Source organism: Salvelinus namaycush, chromosome 2 (genome assembly GCF_016432855.1).
Source record: "Salvelinus namaycush isolate Seneca chromosome 2, SaNama_1.0, whole genome shotgun sequence".
NCBI classification, from domain to species: Eukaryota; Metazoa; Chordata; class Actinopteri; order Salmoniformes; family Salmonidae; genus Salvelinus; species Salvelinus namaycush.
Window position 1 is genome coordinate 69,846,951 of NC_052308.1, and position 27,863 is coordinate 69,874,813.

Sequence of the window (27,863 nt, forward strand, 5' to 3'; positions counted from 1 at the left end):
GTGTGTGTGTGTGTGTGTGTGTGTGTGTGTGTGTGTGTGTGTGTGTGCTCGTGTGTGTGTGTGTGTGCTCGTGTGTGTGTGTGTGTGCGCGCGCGTGTGTGCGAGTGCGCGTGTTTACTGTCAGTAGTATGCGTGTGTGTGTGTGTGTGTGGGGGGGGGGGGGTTGTCGCTGTGTTTCCTGCCCCAAGGAGGGAAGTGAGGTATACACAGGAAAAGTGACTAACCATTTCCCTGCTCCTGGCTTTTTCATGTTGTGCCTCCCTATCTGTTTGTGAGGGACACTTCTCCATTTGCTCTCTCTCTCTCTACCTCTCTCTTTTCCTTCTACTTTCAACCTTTCTCAATATCTGTTTTCATTCTTTACCTTTACTTTGATCACTCTCTATCTCTCTCTCCATCTTACTCACAAAATCTGTTTCGTTTGCTCTCACTTTCTCACCCTCTCCTCCTTCTCTCCCTTTGTCTCTGACCTAGTCCCTCTCTCCTTCTCTCCCATGTACACTCGTTCACTCCCTCTCTTTCTCTCCTCCTCTGTAGCTGATAGACACGTTTGCGTTGGAGATAGGGGAGCTGAAGCAAGAGATGGTCCAGACCTCCCCAATAGAGGACAGAGACCCATACCCTATGGTTCTACAGGGGTAAGTCCAATCCTCCTCTCCTCCTTTCTTCCTCTTCTTCTTGCTTATTTATCTTATTAGGACTCTTAGTACACATTTTTGTCAATGTTTGAATATAAGACAGTTAGTGATGGGGAGCCTTGAGTGAGGCAAATGAAAGGGATAGTAGACTACATGTTATTTGCGTCACTATTCACATCCTAGATGGTTCTTTGTGGGACACTGCATCATGTACTCTTTCACCAGAAGATGGAGACAGTGCCTTATTTTCTCTTCTCTCTCTCTCTCACACACATATTCTCTCTCTCTCTCTCTTTCTTTCTCTATCAGGTTGGAGGGGGAGGTGAGCGGGGTTTACCTCCAGTCCTCGCCCTGCGCTGGCGCCAGTGGTGAAAGGGATTCTGGGTACGACTCCCTGCGTAGGAGGATGAGCGTGCTGGACAGACTGAGGCATACGCACCCTGTGTGGCTACTGCTCACGCTCAGTGACACGGAGGCCACACGTATACTGCTGCAGCAGCCTCCAGGGGTGAGAGGGTCAAGGTTCAAGAGTCATGAGGTCACAGTATGACCTTTGTTATTGTCGGGCTTGTATATTTTCATTTTCGAATACGAACAGAAAAGGTGATTAAAGCTGGTGGACAGGTGTGAACATGTGGATTAGGGATGTCACTGATGTGACTCTTTGAAGGTCAACCCTTAATGAACCTGTCTGTCTCTCTCTTCTGTCCAGGTATTCCTGGTGAGGAAGTCATGCACTCTTCAGAGGAAAGTTCTGTCTCTAAGGGTCAGGGATGATGACGCCTCTGGAGGAGCCAGCATCTGTGACTTTCCTGTCAGAGAGAGTCAGTACAGTGAGTGTCATAATGGAACAGCGCGCAGACTATTTATTTTGTTTACTAAACCTCTATTCATCCAGCAGTGACGTCCCAAAGCTCAGCTAACACTCCTGATTGGCTATAGTACAACACACAGCCTAGTCAATAAATTCAATTAATTTAACCTTTATTTATGCTAACATTTCAGTTAAGAAAAAAATCTTATTTACAATGACGACCCAGGCTAGTACCTAAACCAAATGATGAATTGTCTTTTGCAAAAGGAGCGTTTACTTATAGCACATTCAGCTACTGTGCATAGTTTATCAACAGATGCATGACTCAGCATGATTTCAATTCACCCAGCTGTGCATTTCTCAGACAACAAGCAGCCTATACAATGAATCATACCATGACTGTACTCATAGGTCACCTACACTACCGTTCAAAAGTTTGGGGTCACTTAGAAATGTCCTTGTTTTTGAAAGAAAAGCACATTTTTTGTCCATTAAAATAACATCAAATTGATCAGAAATACAGTGTAGACATTGTTAATGTTGTAAATTACTATTCTAGCTGGAAACGGCTGATTTTTTATGAAATATCTACATAGGCGTACAGAGCCCCATTATCAGCAACCATCACTCCTGTGTTCCAATGGCACGTTGTGTTAGCTAATCCAAGTTTATCATTTTAAAAGGCTAATTGATCATTAGAAAACCCTTTTGCAATTATGTTAGCACAGCTGAAAACTGTCGTTCTTATTAAAGAAGCAATAAAACTGGCCTTCTTTAGACTAGTTGAGTATCTGGAGCATCAGCATTTGTGGGTTCGATTACAGGCTCAAAATGGCCAGAAACAAAAAACTTTCTTCTGAAACTCGTCAGTCTATTCTTGTTCTGAGAAATGAAGGCTATTCCTTGCGAGAAATTGCCAAGAAACTGAAGATCTCGTACAACGCTGTGTACTACTCCCTTCACAGAACAGCGCAAACTGTCTCTAACCAGAATAGAAAGAGGAGTGGGAGGCCCCGGTGCACAACTGAGTAAGAGGACAAGTACATTAGAGTGTCTAGTTTGAGAAACAGATGCCTCACAAGTCATCAACTGGCAGCTTCATTAAATATTACCCGCAAAACACCAGTCTCAATGTCAACAGTGAAGAGGCGACTCCGGGATGCTGGCCTTCTAGGCCTCAGACTGGCCAATAAAAATAAAAGATTAAGATGGGCAAAAGAACACAGACACTGGACAGAGGAAGATTGGATAAAAGTGTTATGGACATACCAGTCTAAGTTTGAGGTGTTCGGATCACAAAGAAGAACATTCATGAGATGCACAAAAAATTTAAAGATGCTGGAGGAGTGCTTGACACCATCTGTCAAGCATGGTGGAGGCAATGTGATGGTCTGGGGGTGCTTTGGTTGTGTTAAAGTGGAAGATTTGTACAGGGTAAAAGGGATCTTGAAGAAGGAAGGCTATCACTCCATTTTGCAACGCCATGCCATACCCTGTGGACGGCGCATAATTGGAGCCAATTTCCTCCTACAACAGGACAATGACCCAAAGCACAGCTCCAAACTATGCAATAACTATTTAGGGAAGAAGCAGTCAGCTGGTATTCTGTCTATAATGGAGTGGCAGAGCAGTCACCGGATCTCAACCCTATTGAGCTGTTGTTGGAGCAGCTTGACCGTATGGTACGTAAGAAGTGCCCATCAAGCCAATCCAATGTGTGGGAGGTGCTTCAGGAAGCATGGGGTGAAATCTCTTCAGATTACCTCAATAAATTGACAACAAGAACGCCAAAGGCCTGCAGGGCTGTAATTGCTGCAAATGGACGATTCTTTGACGAAAGCAAAGTTTGAAGGACACAATTATTATTTCAATTAAAAATAATTATTTATAACCTTGTCAACGTCTTGACTATATTTCCTATTCATTTTGCAACTCATTTCATATATTTATTTTATGGAAAACAAGGACATTTCTAAGTGAACTCAAACTTTTGAACGGTAGTGTACCTTTAACCATGTCACATCCTGCCTTTACCCTCAAAACTCACACACACACACACACACACACAAACACACACACACACACACACACACACACACACACACACACACACACACACACACACACACACACACACACACACACACACACACACACACACACTGTATTTATTGCATGGAAAATGTAGCATTTGGCTATTATCTATTGGGTGTGTTCTCTTTCGAGAGACATGTACAGTTCTGGTACTTTACTGTGCCGTTGGGGTTACAACTAAACAACTTCATGAGTAATGGGATAGTAATAGTGCCAGGGAATGATGACATTCCAGATGAATGATGACATACCAGATGTGCAAGTTGGATGTCTAGGAATTTTCCCCTTTTGAATGTCAACATAAAGTGTCTTCCCTGGCCTGGTTTGGCCTTTTGAATGTGGGTTGGATTTCGCCTCAAATGTTTCAATGTCCAAACTAGCATATCCAACTACTTAGAATGAAATGTAATGGGCGTGCCTGCTAAGTAGTATAATAGAATGGACATTAACCTAACAGAACTATTGGGAGAAATTCCTCATATATTTCAAGATGGAAGCTAACCAAGACTAGATGTGGCTCTACCTCGTAATAAAGTCTGAACAGTTTTGATGTATTCTTTGTGTTTTTCCTCTGGTTGCAGCCTTTTCTCTGGAAGGATCTGGGATCAGTTTTGCAGACCTGTTTCGCCTGGTGGCCTTCTACTGTATCAGCAGGTACAGTCATGTTCTCAAAGTTCTCTCTCTCTCTCTCTCTCTCTCTCTCTGTCTTTCTCTCTCTCTCCCTTTCTCTCTTTCTTTCTCTCTCTCCTCCCTCCGTCCCCCTCTCCCTCCGTCGCACCCTATCCCCACTCCCTCCGTCCCTCCGTCATTCCTCCCTCTGTTGCCATTCCACTGCAGTGACAGCTACAGTAACTGCATGGAAATGGATGGAAATAACATTGTGTTTAATTTTTTTATTTTGATCTCTTTTAGTCCTCATTTGGACGAATCTTCCAAGAGTCCTTAAACATTAAAATACAATTTATATTACGAACACATTTTCACATATAATACACTGTTACAAACAGACATAATACACTAACATATTGACCCAATAAATACTCAGTCTAAAAAGATATATTGATTCTTCATCTACCACAGTCCAGCACAACTTTCCTATGTATGATATTTAAATGGTTTTAAAGTATTGTTAAAATGTATATATTGAAAGGTTTCTGGTTTGCTCAGTTAAATTGTTCAATTTCTTTATTGCTCTAAATCGAAATGTTATTTTGCCTATTTCTCTTTTCTGTCTGGATAACACATAGATGGTGGACAATCTATTTCTAGTATTTACTGAATGTCTGTCTCTTACCAACTGAAAACTGTTGTGAATAGAGTTTGGCCGTTTTAAATGGTGTGTATTATGAAATAAAATAAGCATGTTTTTTTCAATTATCTTGTTGATTAATGACCAACCAAGAGCATTGCGCATGACAACAACAGAAGAACCATATCTCCACCTTAAAACACCTCTTTGGGCTAGGTGTCCCGCTAGCGTCCCACCACGACAACATCCGGTGAAATTGCAGAGCTCGAAATTCAAAATACAAAAATTGTAATATTAAACATTCATGAATATACAAGTGTCTTACATCGTTTAAAAGCTTAACTTCTTGTTAATCCAACCACATTGTGAGATTTCAAAAAGGCTTTACGGCAAACGCATACCATGTGATTATCTGAGGACAGTGCCCCACATCAAAATACTTTTCCAAACCAGCACAGATGTCACAAGAATCACAAATAGCGATAAAATAAATCACTTACCTTTGAAGATCTTCCTCTGTTTGTAATCCCAAGGGTCCCAGCTACACAACAAATGGTTGTTTTGTTCGATAAAGTCCTTCTTTATATCCCAAAAATGTCAGTTTAGTTGGCGCGCTTGATTCAGTAATCCACTCATTCAACATGCATAGAAACGAATCCAAAAAGTTACCGGTAAAGTTCGTCCAAACAAGTCAAACGATGTTTCTAATTAATCCTCAGTTATTCTAATATCTAAATAAACGATAACATTTAAGACAGAGAATAGTATGTTCAATAGGGAAGATAAATAACGAAGAGCGCAAACCTCATTCACGCGCGCAACAAGACTACTTTTCTAATGAGAAACACCTTGGAAAAACTACAACTACTCGTTCTTTAAAAAAAAAACAAGCCTGAAACCATTTCTAAAGACTGTTGACATCTAGTGGAAGCCATAGGAACTGCAATCTGGGAGAGATGTATTTGTATATCCCATAGACTAGCATTGAAATGGCCTGTGACCTCAAAAATACATTTTCCGGATGGATATTCCTCAGGTTTTTGCCTGCCATATCAGTTCTGTTATACTCACAGACATTGTTCTAACAGTTTTAGAAACTTCAGTGTGTTTCCTATCCAATGCTACCAATTATATGCATATCCTAGCTTCTGGGCCTGAGTAACAGGCAGTTTACTTTGGGCACATCGTTCATCCGAATTTCCAAATACTGCCCCCTAGCCCTAAAGAAGTTAAAACAATCCTTGATGCTTTGTTATGTGCAATCTGCAGCCTCCTAATTTCACTTGCTGATGCATTTCCCCAGACCACAGAACAGCAGTTCACCTGACTCTCAATTAATGCTTGTGTTATTTGCTTAAGAATCTTTCCTGGTAAATATTTAGCTATCCTTCTGATCATGCTTGCTGTTTTAATATTTTTTTTTTTACATAGATTAGTTATTTGAGACGACCATGATAAGCAGTTGTCTAGCTGCACTCCCAGTAGTTTGGTTTCTGCTACTTCCTCAATTTGTACTCCCTTTTCCTAGTGGAACAGACCAACATAACTTGGTGTTGAAAACAAGTTTGTTCCGGCAAACCCACTCCCTGATATTCTCCAAATCTCCTTGTAAAGCTCGCTGTACCTGTTGAACAGATTGTCTTGCTGCATAAATTGTAGTATCATCTGCAAATATAGTAGCTTGAGTTTCAGATAAGGCATAAGGAAGGTCGTTGGTATATATTAAATAAAGAAGTGCCCCAAGGCAGCTGCCCTGCGGTATTCCACAGTTTAAAGCATGGGGGGAAGAAAATGAACCATTGATATAAGTGGACTGTTTCCTGTCAGTTAGATATTACTATAGCCAATTCAATGCTACCTCCTTAAAACAATAATGCATTAATTTTGTCAAAGTTATTTCATGATCCACTAAATTAAAGGCTGCACTAAAATCTAAAAATAGTACACCCACAAACCTGCCATTATCCATAGCATTGAGCCACTGGTCAGTCATGTCAACCAATGCAGTGGTAGTGGAATGGTTTTTGCGATAAGCATGCTGATTGGCTGTAATCAGATCATTCTTTTCCATGTACTCCCATATTTGTCTACTCACAATACCCTCCAATATCTTACAGAGTGAAGGGAGTAGACTAATTGGTCAACTATTGGCAGGAATAATGGGTTCTTTACTGTCTTTCGGAATAGGACACAGTTTAGCATGCTTCCATACATTTGCAAACATTCCTTCTTCCAGTGACAAATTAAATATGTATTTCAGTGGAGCTGCAATCTGGAGAGCAGCATAGCGAAGTAAAAAATTGTCCATAAGATCATAACCTGTAGATTTACTATCGGGTACCATGTGTTAAGTAAGCAGTAAGCACTCAGGACATAGCTTGTCTCAACTGCCGACTTCTCACTTCTGGTTTTAGACCAGCTTCATGCCAGCTGGGCAGACAGACAGCTCAGAGCGAAAGACACGTCAGAACTTTGTTTCAACTGAGAAATAGAAACCGAAACATTAAACAACTGTAATGTCAGTAATGTCCAATAATGACAAAACACCAACTTACAGTAAACATACAACAATACCCCACAAGTGGAATGACGTAAAACCCCTGTGGTCAGGGAAGTAGATGAAAGGAAAGTAGTGCCACTGTGCCACTGTGCCAGTAATGTCCAGTAATATCCAGTAATGTCCAGTAATATCCAGTAATATCCAGTAATGTCCAGTAATGTCCAGTAATATCCAGTAATGTCCAGTAATATCCAGTAATATCCAGTAATGTCCAGTAATGTCCAGTAATATCCAGTAATGTCCAGTAATATCCAGTAATATCCAGTAATGTCCAGTAATATCCAGTAATATCCAGTAATGTCCAGTAATGTCCAGTAATGTCCAGTAATATCCAGTAATATCCAGTAATGTCCAGTAATATCCAGTAATGTCCAGTAATGTCCAGTAATGTCCAGTAATGTCCAGTAATATCCAGTAATATCCAGTAATGTCCAGTAATGTCCAGTAATGTCCAGTAATGTCCAGTAATATCCAGTAATGTCCAGTAATATCCAGTAATATCCAGTAATGTCCAGTAATGTCCAGTAATATCCAGTAATATCCAGTAATATCCAGTAATCTCCAGTAATGCCCAGTAATATCCAGTAATTTCCAGTAATATCCAGTAATATCCAGTAATTTCCAGTAATGTCCAGTAATGCCCAGTAATGCCCAGTAATGCCCAGTAATATCCAGTAATCTCCAGTAATCTCCAGTAATATCCAGTAATATCCAGTAATATCCAGTAATTTCCAGTAATCTCCAGTAATATCCAGTAATATCCAGTAATATCCAGTAATCTCCAGTAATGCCCAACACAGCACAACACAGTTTCAATCTTGGAAAAATACAGAATATAATGATATACTTTACTATCATTAGCGGCAGGAGTTTTTCTTATTCACTTGACGTGACTAGGAAAAAACTCCAGGCCCGAGTTAAAGTTCATTAATAACAAGGGACCTAGTAGGGAAAATATCCTCAATAACTTGCATATTAAATTTGACAGTAAAAGGAATGTTTTAGTCAGCATATTGTGATTGCTAGTGAAGAGATTCACCAGCTGAGGCCTCAAGGCTCTGTTAGTTGGCATTGAGTTGACTGTAACAACACAGTGATGTCATTCTCTTCATCATCTCTCTGCTCCGGTCGCTCTGGTGTTCAGGCTGTTGTGTTTGCTTTGACAAACCACTTCTATTACCCTGTGACATCACCCACCCTGAGGACAGAACACAGGTCCAGCTAGCAGGAGGAGATACAGACTGGGAAAGTCCACTCTCGTAACCTCCAGATTATCTGTTGGACATTATAGACATAGTTGGATCATTCTCTCTCTTCTCTTTTCAGGGACGTCCTTCCCTTCACCCTGAATCTCCCAGAAGCCATTGCAGCTTCCAAGACTCAGAAAGACCTGGAGGAGGTGGCCCAACTAGGAGCAGGTACTACAGTAATAGATGGGTAGAATGTGATCAACTCTATTTTCTTCTCTGCTTAAAGGGATAGTTTGGGATTCTGGCAATGAGGCTCTTTATCTACTTCCCCAGAGTCAGATTAACTTGTGGATACCATTTATATGTATCTGCGTCCGGTATCAAGGAAGTTAGAGGTAGTTTCGCAAGCCAATGCTAACTAGCGTTAGCACAATAACTGGAAGTCTAGAAAAACAGCTAGCATGCTGTTCCCATAGACTTCCAGTCATTGCGCTAATTCTAGTTAGCAATTGCGTTAACTCTAATTAGCATTAGCTAGTGAAACTACCTCTTCCTTCATACTGGACACAGAGACATACAAATGGTATCCACGAGTTCATCTGACTCTGGGGAAGTCCCAGACTAAACTATCCCTTTAAACCCCTTTAAACCTGGCGCTGGAGATAATGAATATGATGTTGAAAAGTGGAGAATGTCCCCAAAAGGGGGCTATAAGCCAATGAATTATCCGATAGTAAATTGATATGGAAGGAAACAGCATAATTGTATTTATTTATAAATGTATTTCATATTGTTGAAGGCAGTATATCCAAATGGGCTGTGTCTCCTTGAGTACATACATGCATAATGTAAAAAAGCCCCTCATTCCACAGAGTGACACTTCTATGTGTACAGGTGCTGCGGCTACTGATACCGTCTATTAGTTTTATATGTTAGTTAGCTCATGCTGACCGGTGTGGTCTGGTTTCATGGCAGGTTTAGTTAGTCACTCTGTCATGATATTCTTAGTTTCCCTCTGTTGTAACTCCAGTGTGTGAGTCAGTTTCCTCCAGGCAGGCTGCATAACTCAGGGCTGAGGAGGAGGAGGAGGGTGTGGTGACTGGAGTATTATACACACAGGCACGAACACACACACAGGCACACACACCAGTCACAGGCTTACTCTGACCCCTCGTGTATGCATGGTTACACTAGGAGAGGGAGAGAGAGAGAGACAGAGAGAGAGACAGAGAGACAGAGAGACAGAGAGACAGAGACAGAGAGAGAGAGAGAGAGAGAGAGAGAGAGAGAGAGAGAGAGAGAGAGAGAGAGAGAGAGAGAGAGAGAGAAAAAAAAATACAAAATAAATTTAGGACAAAAAATGTAGGACAAAAATAAGTATCAGTACCAATAATTACAGGAGTTTACTTGAATATTGAACAAAATAAAGCACTGTTACATAACTGAATTATCTGATGTGCAAACTTGACTCAATCAAAAAGGCCTTAAAGAGAATAAGGCTCCCACTGAGCACAAACGTCACTTCATCGTCTACTGTTGTTTTTATTTACATGTGGTTGAATTGTCAAGGTGAATTCAATGTGAAATCAACAAAAAATGTCACAATGTCATTAGATTTAGGTAAAAAATTGTGTGAAAAAAACCCGAAATGCTCTGGCTTTGCAAATCCAATCAGTTTTCCATGTTGATTCACATTTTTGGTGTTGAAATAATGTGGAAACAACTTTGATTCAACCCGTCTTTGCCTAGTAGGCTCACTTATCTGCCTCTCCTCTGTAGCAGTACAGTCAAGTACCGCTATCCTGGTTTTCTTTCGCTTATGGCTACATGTTGGAGTGCGAGCTGTCAAACGTAACCCCGGCGGCTGAACGACGACGGGTAAAACCCAAGCGCTCGGCGCTGTCAACACTTCTGTTTGTTTACCGTCAGAGTGCCCCCGTTATAAATTGACAAGTGACGTGCTAAATAAGAAAAGAGCATTGCGGAGTAGCAGCGCAGTATGTAGCGTGATTCTACATGAGGATCTTTTCTTAGTATGCTGACACAATCATTTAGGGAAACTCTCTTCTCCAATGGACAGGTTCTATTTCAAATGGATATTTGTGTCTATGTTATGGAATCTTTGCAGACACGTCTCAGGACATCTATGTTATTGTGTGAAACACGTGAATGAAATACATGCTGTCCGTCTAGGGTACCAAGAAAGCAAATCATATCATCTTGAAGCCTCTCAAATATGACTTTTCTGGTGCCGCATCTCCATGGAGACTTAAACCCACACCAGTGTGTCGCCAGTGTTTTACAAAAAAGGCTGAGCTAAAACAGTCTGTAGCTAAAACACTGGGGTAAATCCTGTACAGAAATGCATAATGGGTATTTTCTCTCTCAGGGGGCACAAAGGATATTGTTTTGCGGCACCAAGATTTTTATCAAAGGTTTTTCCAAGGGCAGCAGACTTTGGCTCGGCTAAGTCATTTCAACGTAGTTCATTAATTATTCATATTAACTTCGAGGTCATGAAGGGAATAGCGGACATGGTTCCCCCTACTGAATTGAGTTTGTTCACTCACTACAGACACACTTTGTTGCAGTATACTCCATTACTGAAGGTTATGAATACATTATTGACATGCAATTTAGCTCTGGGTACAGTCTGTCCAAGGCTCAGAAAGTAGTGGAGGAAGAAATGTCCTTTGAACTATCAGTAAAGCTCTCTGCAGGAGATCCATCCAGACTATTCCCCGAGAGGGGGGGGGGGGTCACTGCTAAACCCAGCCCAGGATGAGTGCACTCTGGGTAGGGTAAAGAGCAGGGAGAAGTTGCCTGTCTCAGTCTAGCTCCAGAGGTCATGTTTCTCAAGTGGGCATTTCATCAATAGCACCGAGTTTTTTCCATCCCTAGACTAGAGAGGTGTGAAAAGACCTTTGAAGCGGTGCCCGACATAGCTCCGTCGCTCTCTACCGTCCCAGGTGCGTTGCTGTGCAGAGGGTGTGTGTGTGCTTGTGGAATTCAATGCATACAGAACGTCCTTCGCAGTCCTCTAAAGTAACTTATGGAATCATTTATAACAGTCTGTAGATTCTATTACATGAATGCCATTATTCTGTAAAAGTATTTCTTAGTGTGTGATTGTTTGTCTGGATGAGTTAGCACAGAGACTTGTGTACCAAATGCCAGCAAACAATAGACTGATTCAGTCGATACAAGTGAAAAAACAGAAGAGACGATCGTAACGGAAACCAATGTCCTGCATTGCAGCAGGAAACTCGGTCAAAGAGAAGGGAGGTAGAGGGCGATCAGGAAAGAGGAGGGCCTATACACTACTGTAGGCCTGTCCAGTGTATAGACTCCTCCCACCACCCCTGTGGAATTTGCATGTGTGACTCCCTGTCCGTCTCGCTGTCTCTCTGGGTGTGTGTCTGTCAGGACAGCATTCTTGAATCAGTGCTGGGCGATGCAGGGCTGAGCTCACCACGTTCTCCGCTGCCTCAGAAGAGCGTAGGATCACAGAGGAAAAGAGAGAAAGAAAGAGAGGGATATTAAAAGGTTGACTGCCTAACTACAGTGCTACTTGCACTATATTGTGGATGTGTCAGTGAACTGGAGGATAAAGTAAGTGGGAAAGGGGTGTTGATGGTAGTTCCTGTGGGTGTTTATGCATTTTTTGTGTGTGTTTGGGTCAAGGTTAGGGCTAGGAGGTTTGTAGGTTTCTGTGTATGAAGGTATCTATGTGTCTGTGTATGAGGGTATGTATGTGTCTGTGTATGAGGGGAAATATCTGTCTGTTTATGAGGGTAAATATGTGTCTGTTTATGAGGGGAAATATGTGTCTGTTTATGAGGGTATGTATGTCTGTGTATGAAGGTATGCATGTGTCTGTTTTTGAGGGTATGTATGTCTGTTTATGAGGGTATGTATGTCTGTGTATGAGGGTATGTATGTGTCTGTTTATGAGGGTATGTATGTCTGTGTATGAGGGTATGTATGTCTGTGTATGAGGGTATGTATGTCTGTGTATGAAGGTATGTGTCTGTTTATGAGGGTATGTATGTCTGTGTATGCAGGTATGTATGTGTCTGTTTTTGAGGGTATGTCTGTATGAGGGTATGTGTCTGTGTATGAAGGTATGTATGTGTCTGTGTATGAGGGTATGTATGTGTCTGTGTATGAGGGTATGTGTCTGTGTATGAGGGTATGTATGTGTCTGTGTATGAGGGTATGTATGTGTCTGTGTATGAAGGTATGTATGTCTGTGTATGAGGGTATGTATGTGTCTGTTTATGAGGGTATGTGTCTGTGTATGAGGGTATGTATGTGTCTGTTTATGAGGGTATGTATGTCTGTGTATGAGGGTATGTATGTGTCTGTGTATGAGGGTATGTATGTGTCTGTGTATGAAGGTATGTATGTGTCTGTGTATGAGGGTATGTATGTGTCTGTTTATGAGGGTATGTATGTCTGTGTATGAGGGTATGTATGTGTCTGTGTATGAGGGTATGTGTCTGTGCATGAAGGTATGAAGGTGTCTGTCTGTCTGTTTGAATGATTATCATGACGTTGAGTGTTATTGGGTCAGGTTGTGGTTAGGCAGCTCTTGGAGGTTTTTCAATGTATACAGTGTGTGGACTCTGTTAATGATTCCTAATCTCTTCTCTCCTGTTAGGATTCTGGCACTCTGCTCTAGGCAGCCTGCGAAGGACAACCTCTCCCTCTCGCCCTCCACCACAGCGCCCTGACAGAGACGGTGACAACCAGGGTGCAGAGAGGACACAAGAGAAACAGAGTGTGACTCGCCACAGCAGCATTCCTCCAGCTCTTCCCCCTTCCTCCTCCTCCTCTCGCCTGGAGAGAAGCCAGTCCAACGGGGCTCTTTGCTTCGTCAACCCCCTCTTCCTCCAGACTCACCGGCGGCTTGAGGAAGACCCTCCATCCTCATCCTCCTCTCCTTCCCCCTACGTCACACACTCCACCCCCAGCCCAGGAACTACCGGTGGGACGTCTTCGGCCCCTGTCACGGACCCCAACGTGAACAGGAAGTCACGCCCACCTCGGCCCCCGCCTCCCCATTCCCTCTTATTCCCGCCCCCCCGTTCCCTCTCCCAGCGCCGCCAAGCTCCCCCTCCCCCCACCCCTCTATCCCAGAAGCCCAAGAGCAGCATGCCCGAAACACCTGCAGCCATTGTTGTCACCAGGCAACCACTGCAGCCTTCATCCAATCAGAACCTTCGCCCCACCCCTCGCCCTCCCATGGGTGCCAGGCACAGCAGCCATTCCAAAAAGATGACGAGCAGCACCGCCATCCCTGTGCCCCACCATCACCCTCAACACCCTCCTCCCCCACACTCCAAAAAACCTGACATCGACGCCCACCGGTGCCACATCGCTCTTGATGACGAGACTATCGCCAAGGCTCTGTCCCGTGCCAAGCTTCCCTCGTGCCAGGCACCGGCCATACCCGCTCCCTCCATAGTGGGAAATGGTGCTGGTAGCCCCCCCAGCCCTCCGGGTAAGACCCCCAGGCGAGAGGGACAAGAGGGGAGGCTGAGCGACATGTCAATCTCCACCTCTTCCTCAGATTCTCTGGACTACTCCCACCCTCCCCTCTCCCTCCCCGCCAGCCCCCCTCTTAGATTACGGCATCACCTTGGCAACAACAAGGACAGCAGCGACGACGAAGACCTCTGTGACGAAGAAGAGGAAGACTACGGCGTCAGCCTGGAGAACGACCTGGACCAGGGCCTCCGTCCTCCCTTCAAAGCCCACCGGAGAGGGGTCGGAGTCGGGGTCAAAGTTGCGCTGAGCTTCCGAAAAGTTTCTGGAGTCTTCAGCACGTTCATGACCCCAGAAAGGCGAGCCGTGAGGAGGATAGCAGAGCTCTCCAGGGACAAGAGTTCCTACTTTGGATGCCTGGTTCAGGATTATATCAGTTTTGTACAGGAGAATAAGGGGTGTCATACGTCAGGCTTAGACCTCCTGCAGACCCTCAGACAGTTCATGACCCAGATGAAGGCCTACCTGACGCAGAGCTCCGAACTGGACCCACCCATCGAATCACTCATACCCGAGGATCAGATAGGTGAGTGTGTGTGTGTGTGTGTGTGTGTGTGTGTGTGTGTGTGTGGGGTAGGGGGGCAGTTGTCCTTATAGCCTCCTGTACATATCATTGAAACTCAGCCTACAAGGAAGCTGGTGTGTGCGTAGATACATATGTACTTCACATGAACGTCTGTATGAGTGTGTGGGTGTTTCTCATATCACAATTATGTGCTCATTTTGGCTCTCTCTCCGACCACTTCAGCTCTAATAGGGAAGTAACACCTAAAAACTAGTTTCACAGTGACCTAATCCACTTACAACATATTTACAGTGATAAACTGTCAAGACTTAACCTATATACATGATGAAAATTAGCCCAGCTATTCGAAGAGCTCCCTATTAGTCCATGTTAAGACAGACTGGTTATAGAAACCAGTGTTGGATTACGGAGATGCCAGTGAGATGCCAGTGAGATGCCAGTGTACCCTCCCTTCCCTACAGTCAACTATTCCTGGCCTCTCCAGCTTGGCACAAATTCACACAGTTCTGCCAAATGCCAAGCTTCTTTCGTGGTTCAATTGGAATGGCAAAAATGACAATTATCTCCCAACCAAAATCCCTAAATGTCAGGGATTCTTTTAATGTGGGACCAAATATGGTATGAACTTACTAATGACAGACAATAGGCCTAGTTAGAGGAGGCTACAAAATCCTCATTTTGACAACACGGAGCTGAAGCAAGCAAGTGCTAATGTTTGATAGTGAAATTGTGATGGAGGCTGACTTAGCCAATGTTGTCAAAGAGGGTTTTCATTGAGTTTGTGCTGAATAAGTATTTGCATGAATATGTAGCCATAATTTTACACTCGTCTCTTTTCCCTTGTTCTTTGTAAACAACAACAGCCAAGCATTGTTCAGAGAAGAAGTGGTTGTTGGAGTGGTAGCTGACTAGTAACACAAATGGGATTCCTGTATAGACAGACAGACTGACGTAATGGTAAAAGCCGCAGGCTATGGAAGGCTTTCAGGAATAGAGAAGTGAAGTTTGGACTGTGCTCTCCTACACTCACTGTTGACATAGTATGTCAGTGTAGACTGTATGTATAAGATGCATTAGGGAGAAATGGGTGTAGATCCTCGTAATGTCACTTAAAAGCCCAAACTGGATCAATTTACTAGTAATTGAGGTAAGGGGGGGGCGGGTAAAATTGATAGTTTTACTGGTAATTGAGGTAAAGAGTGAGCATGGAGGTAGAGTAACCAAGTGTGTGTTTATAAAGGGAACCAGAGGACTGTCAACACACACAGACACCCACCGACACACATACACATACACACACAGGTTGGTTTTACTATCCAAGTGGGGACCAAAAAATGTATTCACATTCAAAATCCTATTTTCCCTAACCTTAACCCCAAACCCCTAACCCTAAAACCAAACCTAACCCTAAAACCAAACCTAACCCTAAAACCAAACCTAAACCTAAAACCAAACCTAACCCTAATTCTATAGCCAGTTTGCGCTGTTCTGTGAAGAGAGTAGTACACAGCATTGTACCAGATCTTCAGTTTCTTGGCAATTTCTCACATGGAATAGCCTTCATTTCTCAGAACAAGAATAGACTGACGAGATTCAGAAGAAAGTTCTTTGTTTCCGGCCATTTTGAGCCTGTAATCGAACCCACAAATGCTGATGCTCCAGATACTCAACTAGTCTAAAGAAGGCCAGTTTTATTGCTTCTTTAATCAGTACAACAGTTTTCAGCTGTGCTAACATAATTTCAAAAGGGTTTTCTAATGATCAATTAGCCTTTCAAAATTATAAACTTGGATTAGCTAACACAACGTGCCATTCGAACACAGGAGTGATGGTTGCTGATAATGGGCCTCTATACACCTATGTAGATATTTGTTTAATAAATCAGCCGTTTCCAGCTTCAATAGACATTTACAACATTAACAATGTCTACACTGTATTTCTGATCAATTTGATGTTATTTTAATGGACAAAAAATGTGCTTTTCTTTCAAAACAAGGACATTTCTAAGTGATCCCAAACTTTTGAACGGTAGTGTAGGTGACCTATGAGTAGTCATGGTATGATTCATTGTATAGGCTGATCCCAAACTTTTGAACGGTAGTGTATATCATAAGGCCTTTCCACAAATAGAACAATGAGTCAGATATTTCACCGGATGTATAAATGTGAAGCATCCGGTTGCCGTTTCCACTCACTACCAAATATGGTGATCAGAGGAAGCCCAGTGGCCGGCAGTGGGAGAAGATAAAGCGAGATGGATTTTGGCCGACATTCTGCAAATTTTCTCATTGATGAAACATTTGATCTCCATACAGTTTTCTGTTTCCAAAACTGGAATCTGGAACGAACAGAGTGGACTGCATTTTGTAGACTTTACCATTTGCTAAAGTTGTAAAATATGTTGTTGTTTAGAAGGAGTGCAAAGGTGAATGGCGTTATTGCACACACGCACTTCACGGAGTAGGCGTTCCCTAACGGAAATATGCAAATGAATGCTAGAACGCACCAATAGGATCTCACTAGCTCATGCTTGGCTCTGCCCACCTCCTTGCTTGTTTCTGCCCATTATGATTAATTTGCTCCTATTGGAAACGACAGTCTCTAGTCTATCTTGGGTTAGTTCTAGAAGTCTTTGGCTTTTCTTTGAGGGCCTAGTTATACCCTAACACAGTGGTGTTAATAATCACCTGGTTCACAGGCCTGCAAGTCACATTATGCTGACTTGCAAAGTGATCTTTAATTTCTATTGGAATCCAGTCAGAGTTAGGATATCCAACAAGTGGAATGATTAATCCCCAGTGACCTGCATTCAGAATGACTGCTAGGGTAGGGAAGATTGAATACGGAGAGTACCAAAATCATCTAAACTGGAACAACCATCTCAGTATCGGGTACAGTTTGGATGTTTAAAAAACGATATGTTATTTATCTTTGTGTAGCATAAAATGTATCAACCAATCATTGTACATGCAAAAACACAGATATTACAGTAAAACGAACTATTCTGAAAATCTCCCTGCAATAGAGCATGCTGGGAAATAGTATATTATTATTTATTGTATTTTTTGTATTTGTTTTTACCTTTATTTTGACAGTCAATGCTGAGACCAAGGTCTCTTTTCCAGATGAGCCATGTAGAGCACCACAATACACATCAAAATACAATAAACACATTAAACCACATATTCATATACACAATAATATATGCGTTATTATACACGACAATACACCAAAAGCAAATCATAAAAAACTAGACACATTCTTCAGTATAAAGGTCCCCTAACAGTGATGAAGGACGGCTGGTTCTATGAAGAACCCTTCTTGCCTTCCAAAGAAACATCAAAGAACCCTTTCTTCCAAAAACAATTTAGGATGTTAAAGGTTGTAGGTAGAACCATTTGGCTTACAAAGGACCCTTGTCTTCCAAAAATGGTTCTTCTGATCAAACTGGTTCTTGGTAGAACCCTATCTCTCCATAAAGAACCCTTTTGGAACCCTTTTTTCTAAGGAGTGTAGCCCATTGTAGCCCAAGGCTTACAGTGTAGCCCAAGGCTTACAGTGTAGCCCAAGGCTTACAGTGTAGCCCAAGGCTTACAGAGGAGGTATAGCAACATAACAAACATTGCCCAACATACCAAGGAGCCAATGCCAGTCCTGAGAGGAGACAGGAAACCAGCAGTAAGGAAGTGTAGAGGGACGTGTGTGTGTGTTTACTTCATGTGTATGAACTATTAACCAGTGTGTGTTTATCCAGCTCTCGAGTCCATGTTAATAATCTACCGACCTCTCCATGTATTCAGAATCAGATTTATTTTATTAGAGGTAGCCGACAGTAAAACGCTACACAGTTTTTACCTTGGTTGACATTGCTTTGCTAAACTGGCTCCTTTACGTATAAGAATACAGTGCTGTGTAGTCTGTAGGGAGTGGGGAGTTTTCTAACCTTACACTTCCCCAAACCTCCCTCTTTTCTTTTTCTTTTTTTTTTCTTTCTTTCTTTCTTTCTTTCTTTCTTTCTTTCTTTCTTTCTTTCTTTCTTTCTTTCTTTCTTTCTTTCTTTCTTTCTTTCTTTCTTTCTTTCTTTCTTTCTTTCTTTCTTTCTTTCTCTCTCTCTGTACACCCTCTCTCTCTCTCTCTCTGTACACTCCCCCTCTCTCTCTCTCTGTACACCCTCTCTCTCTCTCTGTACACTCCCCCTCTCTCTCTGTACACTCCCCCCCTCTCTCTCTCTCTCTCTCTCTCTCAAGCTCTCTCTCTCTCTCAAGCTCTCTGTACCTCTCTCTGTACTCCCCTCTCTCTCTCTCTTTCTCTCAAGCTCTCTCTCTCTCTCAAGCTCTCTGTGCCTCTCTCTCTCTCTCTTTCTCTTTCTCTTTCTCTTTCTCTTTCTCCCAGCTCTGTTTTCCTGGAAAACCCAGCATTGCTCATGTCAAACACCATAAAGCAGTCCTTCTGTCTAGACTTCTGCTACTCTCAGGCTTTCCACACAACAGGCCACTAGATTAATTTGGATGAAGGCTTTGCATGATAAAGTGGCGTGAACAAATGCAAATGTATACACACGTTAATGAGGTTATAACATAAGAATAGCCTGTTGAAATAATCGATAAAAACTATGGTTCAGTTCCCAGCTGCCGGCTACGGTTCATGGGCTCTGTCACCGCTAGTTAATCAGCAGCAATGAACGAGAAACAGTTATTTGCTTGAAAACAGGCTGCACCGCTTCGCTGACACTGATTTTATACAGTTTGAGGTCAGATGAAAAATAATAGAATAGCCTACGTGATGGATGTAGGCTATTGTTTTATCAAACGGTGTGGTTTGTGTTCAAGGACGTATTCTTTATTCTCCTGAGGATCTTGAGGCTTTTGATGTCTGTTAGTGTGCAAGTTCAGCTATGTTTATGGCTGGGTTATGTTTTAGGGCACGGCAGTGGAAGTAGCTCTTCACAGCGTACGCTCCATTGCACAATAAAATGCCATTGCACGGTCAAACTGCATCTGGGTCAGTTGAGGTTAATGGTTATGGATGGTATTTATTTTACTGCATGACGTTTTGCAGCGTTCACGTTTACCGTTTTATTGCGGAAACGCGTTTGCAGATGCATGAGATTTATCCCTGTAAAACGTTTAAATGTGAAGCTCTTATGTAACGGGGAGTTTTACCACATCCTCCTAATTGTGTGAAACATTGATTGAACTCCAGAAAGAAGAAGAAAGCCCTGCACACAGCAGTGTGTCTTGATCCAGTTTAGATTGATTGAACTCAGTTGACTACACAATATGGGCTAGTGGGTGCACTTGCAAGCCAGTGTGGGGAAGCGGTCACTAACTCCCAATGTGTCTGTGTTTTATCTCTAGACACTGTCCTGGAGAAGGCCATGCACAAATGTGTGTTGAAGCCGCTGAAGGGCGTAGTGGAGGTGGCCCTGCACGACTTCCAGGTGAGCTTGGTTTTCCATTGCAGCACCTGTTAGAATCATGGTTGATTCTGAAAGTTAGTAGAACGTTAGTCAAGGAGCTCATGTCTTTTAACAGGATATATTTTATATGCAGTGTTTACACTGAGGAGAATCCTGAAGTTGATGTCATCGTAACCACAGGTCTGAGAGGTTTTCTCCCCTTCTAGTAATTACATTTCTATGATAGAAATAGAATAAATAGAAGGAACAATGATCATATAAATATAATTAATAGATGACGATCATGACCATGATGATGATTCATAACCTTGTTTGTCTAGTAATTCTATATCTATAACCATAACCTTGACCTTCCTCTCTCTCCTCTCCCATTTAAGCATTGCGGCTTTGTCACTTCTAATAGCTAAATATCTACGCTCAAAACCTTCTCCTCCTTCCTCTCCTCCTAGGTGAGCAGTGGAGGCTGGCAGCAGCTGAGGGAGAACCTGGCCCTGGCTAAGACCCGGAGGCCCCAGGACCTGGGTGTGGACGGGGCCGTGCCCCCTGACCCCATGGCCATCGAGAAGATCCGCCACAAGTTCCACAACATGAGGAAGATGTACTCCCCGGATAAGAAGGTGTCGCTGCTGCTCCGAGTGTGTAAACTCATCTACACCATCATGCAGGATAACTCAGGTAGGTGGGATTGGGGGGAGGATGTGTTTTGGGAGGGAGGGTGCATGTGCAGAGAGTGTGAATAAGTTCTACATATTTGTCTATAGTGTACCTGGTTGTCTATTACGCAAGATTGGGATCAATTCCATTTAAATTCAGTAAATTTAGGAAGGAAACTAAAAAGCACTTTTTCTTAATTCTTCTGTTTGATAAAACATTTTTTTTATATTGAAATTCTATTGTGTGTTTGTGTGTTCATGTGTGTGTTTGTGTGTTCATGTGTGTGTTTGTGTGTTCATGTGTGTGTTTTCATCTGACCACACCTTTCCTATACCACACCTTGCCTTTCCCCGCTGTGTAACTCTCTCTCAGGCAGGATGTACAGGGAGGATGACTTCCAGCCCATGCTGGCCTACGTCCTGGCCCATTGTGACATGCCTCTCTCTCTCTCTCTCTCTCTCTCTCTCTCTCTCTTTCTCTCGCTCTCTCTTCTCTCTCTCCTCTCTCTCCACTCTCTCTCTCTCAATTCCCTTCAATTCAATTTGCTTTATTGGCATGACGTAAGAATGTACATATTGCCAAAGCTTACTTTGGAGATGTACAATATTAACATAAAAATAATAATAATCTCTCTCTCTCTCTCTCAGGGAGGATGTACGGAGCAGATGACTTCCTACCGATGCTGACCTATGTCCTGGCCCAGTGTGACATGCCTCAGCTGGACACTGAGATCCTCTACATGATGGAGCTGCTGGACCCCTCACTGCTGCATGGAGAGGGTAGGTCTACCATCACATAATGACACTGGATTCAATGCCACGGTATACAGTTTACCTGGACTGATCATTGAAGAGGGGAGGTCTACCTGTCTGTCTCGCCTCCAACTGATCTATCTCTACATTGATCTATCAGAATGAGTCAAGCTCGTGTTGTGTCGTGCTGCTAAGCGACCCAGTGAACTAGCCGTCTTGCAAGGTTTTGTGGTGACAGATTTCACCTTCACACAAGCACAGGAGGCAGTGTCTGGACTGACAATAGATCTGCCTGGCCCAATCATAGTCCAACTTCAGGAACTTGGGTCAGGACAACACAATCTTGTCAGTTCTCCTGTGTGTCCGTATCATAAACCACAGTAAAAACGCAGCCCTACCTCACTTTAACTCACAGTAATATTAGATCTAGACAGGTCTATAATAAATGAAATCTAGAATCTTGGTACACTCTACCTAACATCGTTGTTTTCTGCAATAAACAGGCAATTTATCTCAAAATCAAGTTCATAACCATGCATATGTGTTAGTTCAGGTCGTGCAGGGTGACTACAGGTCAAGTTCAAGCCCAGACTGGAAGGCAGGCTTGGTAGGAAACAAGTTTGTTCCACAGGAAGACAATGTGAATTGGAATGTTCATAAGGTGTGGGTGGGTTCCCTTGGAAAAGGTATTGTCCCTCTAGTTAGTGGCTTCCTGATGATTATCTTACCAGGGCACTTCCTCTAGTCCAGTGTCCTGTTCTCAGTCCCAAACCCACTGTAGGAGTGCAATGCGATATACTCACGTATACACCAGAATGTATTCTTCACCAACATATAAACCGTATATGTCATTTTCCACCTCGTATAGCCTCGTTGACACATTAACACGTCCACAGTCAAACTACAGCATGCCCATATTGACATGTATTATATTTTTCTTCCTGGGTCTCCTCCTTCCCTGCCTGCTTTCCCCTTCTCCCCTTCTCCCCAACCTTCCCTCTCCCAGGTGGCTACTACCTGACCAGTGCGTACGGGGCCATGGCTCTCATCAAGAACTTCCAGGAGGAACAGGCAGCCAGGGTCCTCAGCTCCGAGGCCAGAGACACCCTGCACCAGTGGCACCGCCGACGCACCGCCCAGCGCACGGCACCCTCCGTGGACGACTTCCAGGTATCGCCCTGAACCCCATCTGACCCCCAGGCAGTGAGTTTTAAAGAACGCCCCCCTAAAACGCCGGGGGAGACTGAATCTGCATGGCTCCGATGTGAAGTTTCCCTTAAGTACAGATCTAGGATCAGCTTTCTTTCCCCCAATCCTAACCTTAACCATTAGTGGGGGGAAATGCAAAACTGACCCAAGATTAGCGTCAAGGGGCAACTTCACTCAACACCAATCTGCATGAGAAGCGCCGGTGGTGACATGCGGAGACTATCCCTCTGTATCTGGATCTGTATTCAAAAATGATCTGGAACTCTGAAGACAATTTTGGAAGAAAAATATGTGTTTGACTTCCGGGTTAGGGATGGTCAAGAAGGGAGTGATATTGAGAAGGAAGCTGATAGGTAGATGAGATAGGACTAATCTAATGCATGTGATTGTGCACTAATGACATGTTGTCTTGGTTTTCTCTGTTCGCTCTGAAATGGCTGTGTCTTTCTGTAAACGCCATACAAATAATAGAGGCTATAGAGTTGTATTAGAGCTATTTCATCTTTCTCCCTGTGTGTCTTACAAAAAAAAACATTCCTGTGTATTTGTGTCTCAGTTCTGATCCTGCATGAGCACCTGCATATAACTGATATCCGTGTTATGTTCTCTGTCTCTCTTTGTGTCATTTTCTACGATGTATTTTTGCATATGTATATTTTATATCTGTTTTGCATGTTTGCATACATGTATATTTGTATCAATGATACCTGTATCACATTCCTTGTATCCCTTCTCCTTCAGAACTACCTGCGAGTCGCCTTACAAGAAGTCAACAGTGGCTGCACAGCCAAAACCCTCCTAGTCCACCCGTACTCCACCACCGAAGAAGTATGCTCGCTCTGCGCCTACAAGTTCAAAGTTCATGACCCCGAGAACCACGCCCTCTTTCTCATCACTGAGGCAACCAGTCAGCAGCTTGCCCCGGACACACACCCCCAGCGAATCAAAGCAGAGATACACAGCCACCCAAACTCGCAACCCTTCCATTTTGTCTACCGCAGAGTGCCCAACCTTAACCTGTGTATACCAGCTATCCCAGCTAACCAGCACAATGGCAACTGCCTACTGCCTAGCCAATTGGATGAATGAAACTTAATTGAAATTAAATTAAACGTTATTGATCCCTAGAGGGGACATTGGATTTTTCACTAGTGTACAAATACATACAGGGACAATTCAGACTCATACATCAGAACACATAGACCTGAGAGAACACTGATGGATGATGGAACAAGTACAATAGCTGACTGCTGAGACTGAGGCAGTCCTAATATGGACACCACACGGTTATGATGGAATGATATTGAATGGTGATACTGAGGATGTCCTAATATGGACAACGCACACGTGTATCCATAGAATGGTAGTGAATGGCGGAAATTGAAAAAATGCACTGTATATTTCAACTATAGGGTCAGAGAATGTTGCTGTGTGTTGTGAAGGGATCCTAGACTACTCAATGGAAAAAGTAGTTCCTATTCTTCTAAAAGTAGACAGAAAGAGGAAGCAGGTGTGGAGAGAAGTGTCTGGTGTCTGCATTGCATTTCACTCTCTTTTTAGGGATACGGCACGTGAGTGTCAGGAGTTGGTTGGTCAAGTCCAGTGTCGGGTCAGCTTGGACTTTGTGTTTCCTAAAGAAGGAGCACAAAATGGCCGCCGCAGAGCCCTCCATACTCTGATACGTGTGCTCTGAGAACTGACGGAAGTTTCTAGTAGTATGACTGGGGCCTGAAGTCTACTTTTTAAGAAACACCCTTGTCCAGACTCTTTTGTGAGGTCATCGGACCAGGAAGTTCTCTTACATCACATCCTCACTGTCTGTTTTCGTTATAAGGACAAATGTACATGCATGCTCCTCTTGCAGAAGTCAATGTATCTGACTGTGTCTTCTTCTAACACTATGACCTGGTTAGAGAACGCAGAACTTCTGCTCCTTTGCGGTGCTTGACTTGGGCAGGAGCTCATCGGAGCTGAGTACCGGCACCTCAAATGTTCTGCTGCTTGAGCTCCTGTTCCTCTTATAGAATATTAGCTCAAAGGTATTGTGGAGCCCCTGCACCAGAATTTAAACAGTACCGGCACCTAGAATCAAATCCAGAGCTACTTCTTTCTATCTATGTCAACACATAGAATGGGATGTCTTTTACATTACTTCAGTTGTCTTTTACATTACTTCTGGGGCTCGATTCAATCCGTATCGCTGAAATTCAGCGCTATAGCGGAAGGTTGACGTTTATTGTCATGAGTCTTGCCCTGGGGGCAGCAGTGAGTGATTTCCGATAGATGGGCCAGCTGCAAAGCCAAAATTGTCTATTTCGTAAAAATTCATGAAAACTAAATGTAGCTTTTTGGTCTTAATTTAAGGTTAGGGTTAGGCATTCGTATTAGCAGTGTGTTTAAATTTAGAGGTAAGGTTAGGGTTAGGTTTTTATGACTTTGTGGCTGTGCCAGCTAGTGACCACTCTGCAGAGCTGACTCCATGGCAAGATTCATGACAATAAATGCCAACCTGCATTTAGCATGCTTGAAATTTAAAGGCAATTTCTGATTGAACCGACAAATGCAGTTTACCATGAATGCAGTCTCCATAAACGTGGGAACATTAAATGTAAATCGCGCTATAACTTTGAACTACAGCGATATGGATTGAATCGAGCCACCCCACTGGTCACAAACTGGTTGAATCAACGTTGTTTCCACGTCATTTAAAAAAAAAAATACGTTGAAGCAACGTGGATAGACATTGAATTGACGTCTGTGCCCAGTTGTCCTGGTGTGATGTGTGAAGAAGCTAAACAGATGCTTTGCGATGGTTGGCTGGACCTTCATGTGGATTTGGCGACCCCTATAAGATAATTGAAGAATGGCTTGCAGCAGTATGGACATCATATCAACATGCATACTCTTGCGTCTACAACCTAACTGCCATTTGCAATGCCATTATATTCAAACAAAAGAGAAACCCGCACACTGCTCTTGCTGGTATTACTTATTTTGAAATATTATGCTTTAATAAGAGCAAGAGCAATGTGCAGGTTTCTCTTTTCTTTGAGGTTATCATATTCCCTCGCACCTGCAACCAGATAACTCAGATGTGCGAGTGCTTTTTTGAAATAAGAAATACAATTATATCAAATTATATAAGTGAATATATTTTTATGTAGCATTTTGTATTATTATTTTGCTGCAGTTGCTGGTCAACTGTAGACAATGTAAAAGTGTAGATTGTGTTTTTAAAGGAAAACTCTATTTTATTTGGATTGAAAACGTAACCAGTGTGTTCCTGAGATCATTTCCCCCACATGCCGTTCGATTTCATGTCAATAAATTAAGCCAATAAATATTTTGGAGACAGAATCTGAATTGACTCAACTAAACGTTTGTTTATACCAACTGCCTCAGCAAATGGAAAAGACTGTATTCAAAGTTGTACTAGAAAGTTGATATTGTATTGGTTGACGAGAATATACTATTTTTGTTTCTGTCTGTTATCTATAGGGGTCACTGGCTGATTCCTTATCAGCTATTGAGAAGAGATTACAATCCAAACTAATTTCCCCTTGAGGATGAATAAAGTACAATCTCATCTCAGTCAGTATTAGTGTGTACTCTAAGGTTGGTTGGCGATCTCTAAGAAGAGAACGGTCAACAGTTTTATAGAGAAGTATTGTACAGTCAGTTGATATAATGGTAATCATTCGGTTATGACATAACCATTTCTAACCATTTCAATACTGCACATACTGAAATTCTCCTCACACTCTGTGATTGCTAACACCTGTATGATTTTTTTTCCATCACTGTTTTGCTGTATTCAAATCTGACAAGTAGAAACGGATAAGTAGTGTGTTCGATGAATATTATGACACTTAATGCAATGTTTAAAACACTACTGCTAAACCAACCAAACTGTATATTTGATCTTCTATATGTTCTGGGGGATTTTTTTATTTATTTTCCGAATTGTAATGCAAAGAAAGTTGATGAAATGGGGGGGGGGGGGGTTAACATATGCGAGATGGTATTTGGGTGTCCTCTCCCAAAAGCCCTGTAGCCTTTCTTTGACTGTTGCACCCATTAAAACTAAAACTCCCTATTATGTTGTTCTTTTGTTGACCTCAGTGACCATTTCCTGCCATGTTGGACTAAAGTAGGAAGGAATATACTTTAATAAGAAATACAATGCATTTTCAAATGTTACTCCAGGAAACAGTTACTGTCGTTTGTCTTTGAATAAAAACACCACAATGTAATCCATTTGAACAGTTTTGTTTGTCGATTACATTTAGCAAATCACAAATGTGAAACATGAAATGCAGAAATTAGTATTTGTGAAAATATATCCATGATATAAAATAGAGTCGTTAAAGCTAGATCGGACACAGTGTTATCCTCCTCGGTGCATTCAGTGGGGTATGCGCCTTTACGCATGAATCAATCTCTTCTTATCCCCTCTCCTTTCTTTTGCATGTTTTTGATCTGCCGTTGTTTGCCATAAGAATGTGGTGGCCAAAACTTCAACTGTCTCTTGACTTTAGACTGGAGCCTTTTCACACTCCAATGTGTGATTACAGTTTTTTTCTGAATGCTTAAACACTAACAGCGATTCTTGAAGCACTATCTCTGAAACCATTAACACGTGTAGCCGATGCATTTACCAAGTATGCCAAACTGAATGCACGTTCTCTGCTTTACACTGAGTTTGTAATTTTATAACACACTTTTTGCAAAATTGTTAACACCACCCACTGCTTTACACTCAGTTTGCAATTTAATAACACACTTCTAGCAAAACTGTAAACATTGGTCTCTACATTGTTACACTATTTCGCCAATTGCCTTTCCACGTTGACACATGGGAAAACACTTTTAGATAATGAGTTCACACAAATCAGAGCTTGAGCACTATAAATAGGCCACAGGTAAACATTTGGTTTGGACAACAATGGAGGCCAATATTTCACAGAGAGTAAGAGGGGTGAGAACTGGAGGAGTACGAGGAGGACGAGGAGGTGAAGAAGTAAGAGGAGGAGGAGGAGGAAGAGGTGAAGGAGAGGACGGGGAAGGGGAAGAGGAAGGGGAGTCAGGAACACAATAACTGATGAAATCATGTTGTCAGCCATGGGATGAGCATGGGGGAGCCTGGGCAACGGGTTCAACCAAATCTGAGTCGCTATACTGTTGCAGGTATCATCCGGGTATTTCGAA

At 42.6% G+C, this 27,863-nt stretch overlaps 1 protein-coding gene across 1 annotated transcript in view; it reads left to right on the plus strand.

Annotated features, from left to right (window-relative positions):
• LOC120066899 (ras and Rab interactor 2-like) overlaps nucleotides 1-26,912 on the plus strand; it is a 46,764-nt gene extending 19,852 nt beyond the window's left edge. Inside the window, exons 4-14 of the mRNA XM_039018284.1 lie at nucleotides 538-638; nucleotides 948-1,146; nucleotides 1,351-1,471; nucleotides 4,128-4,200; nucleotides 8,682-8,773; nucleotides 13,209-14,621; nucleotides 19,979-20,061; nucleotides 20,490-20,715; nucleotides 21,342-21,473; nucleotides 22,453-22,616; nucleotides 23,397-26,912. Coding sequence (XP_038874212.1) covers nucleotides 538-638; nucleotides 948-1,146; nucleotides 1,351-1,471; nucleotides 4,128-4,200; nucleotides 8,682-8,773; nucleotides 13,209-14,621; nucleotides 19,979-20,061; nucleotides 20,490-20,715; nucleotides 21,342-21,473; nucleotides 22,453-22,616; nucleotides 23,397-23,744 — 2,952 coding nt within the window. The 3' untranslated portion in view covers nucleotides 23,745-26,912. The remainder of the gene's footprint in view (nucleotides 1-537; nucleotides 639-947; nucleotides 1,147-1,350; nucleotides 1,472-4,127; nucleotides 4,201-8,681; nucleotides 8,774-13,208; nucleotides 14,622-19,978; nucleotides 20,062-20,489; nucleotides 20,716-21,341; nucleotides 21,474-22,452; nucleotides 22,617-23,396) is intronic.
• Nucleotides 26,913-27,863: the final 951 nt, after the last annotated feature.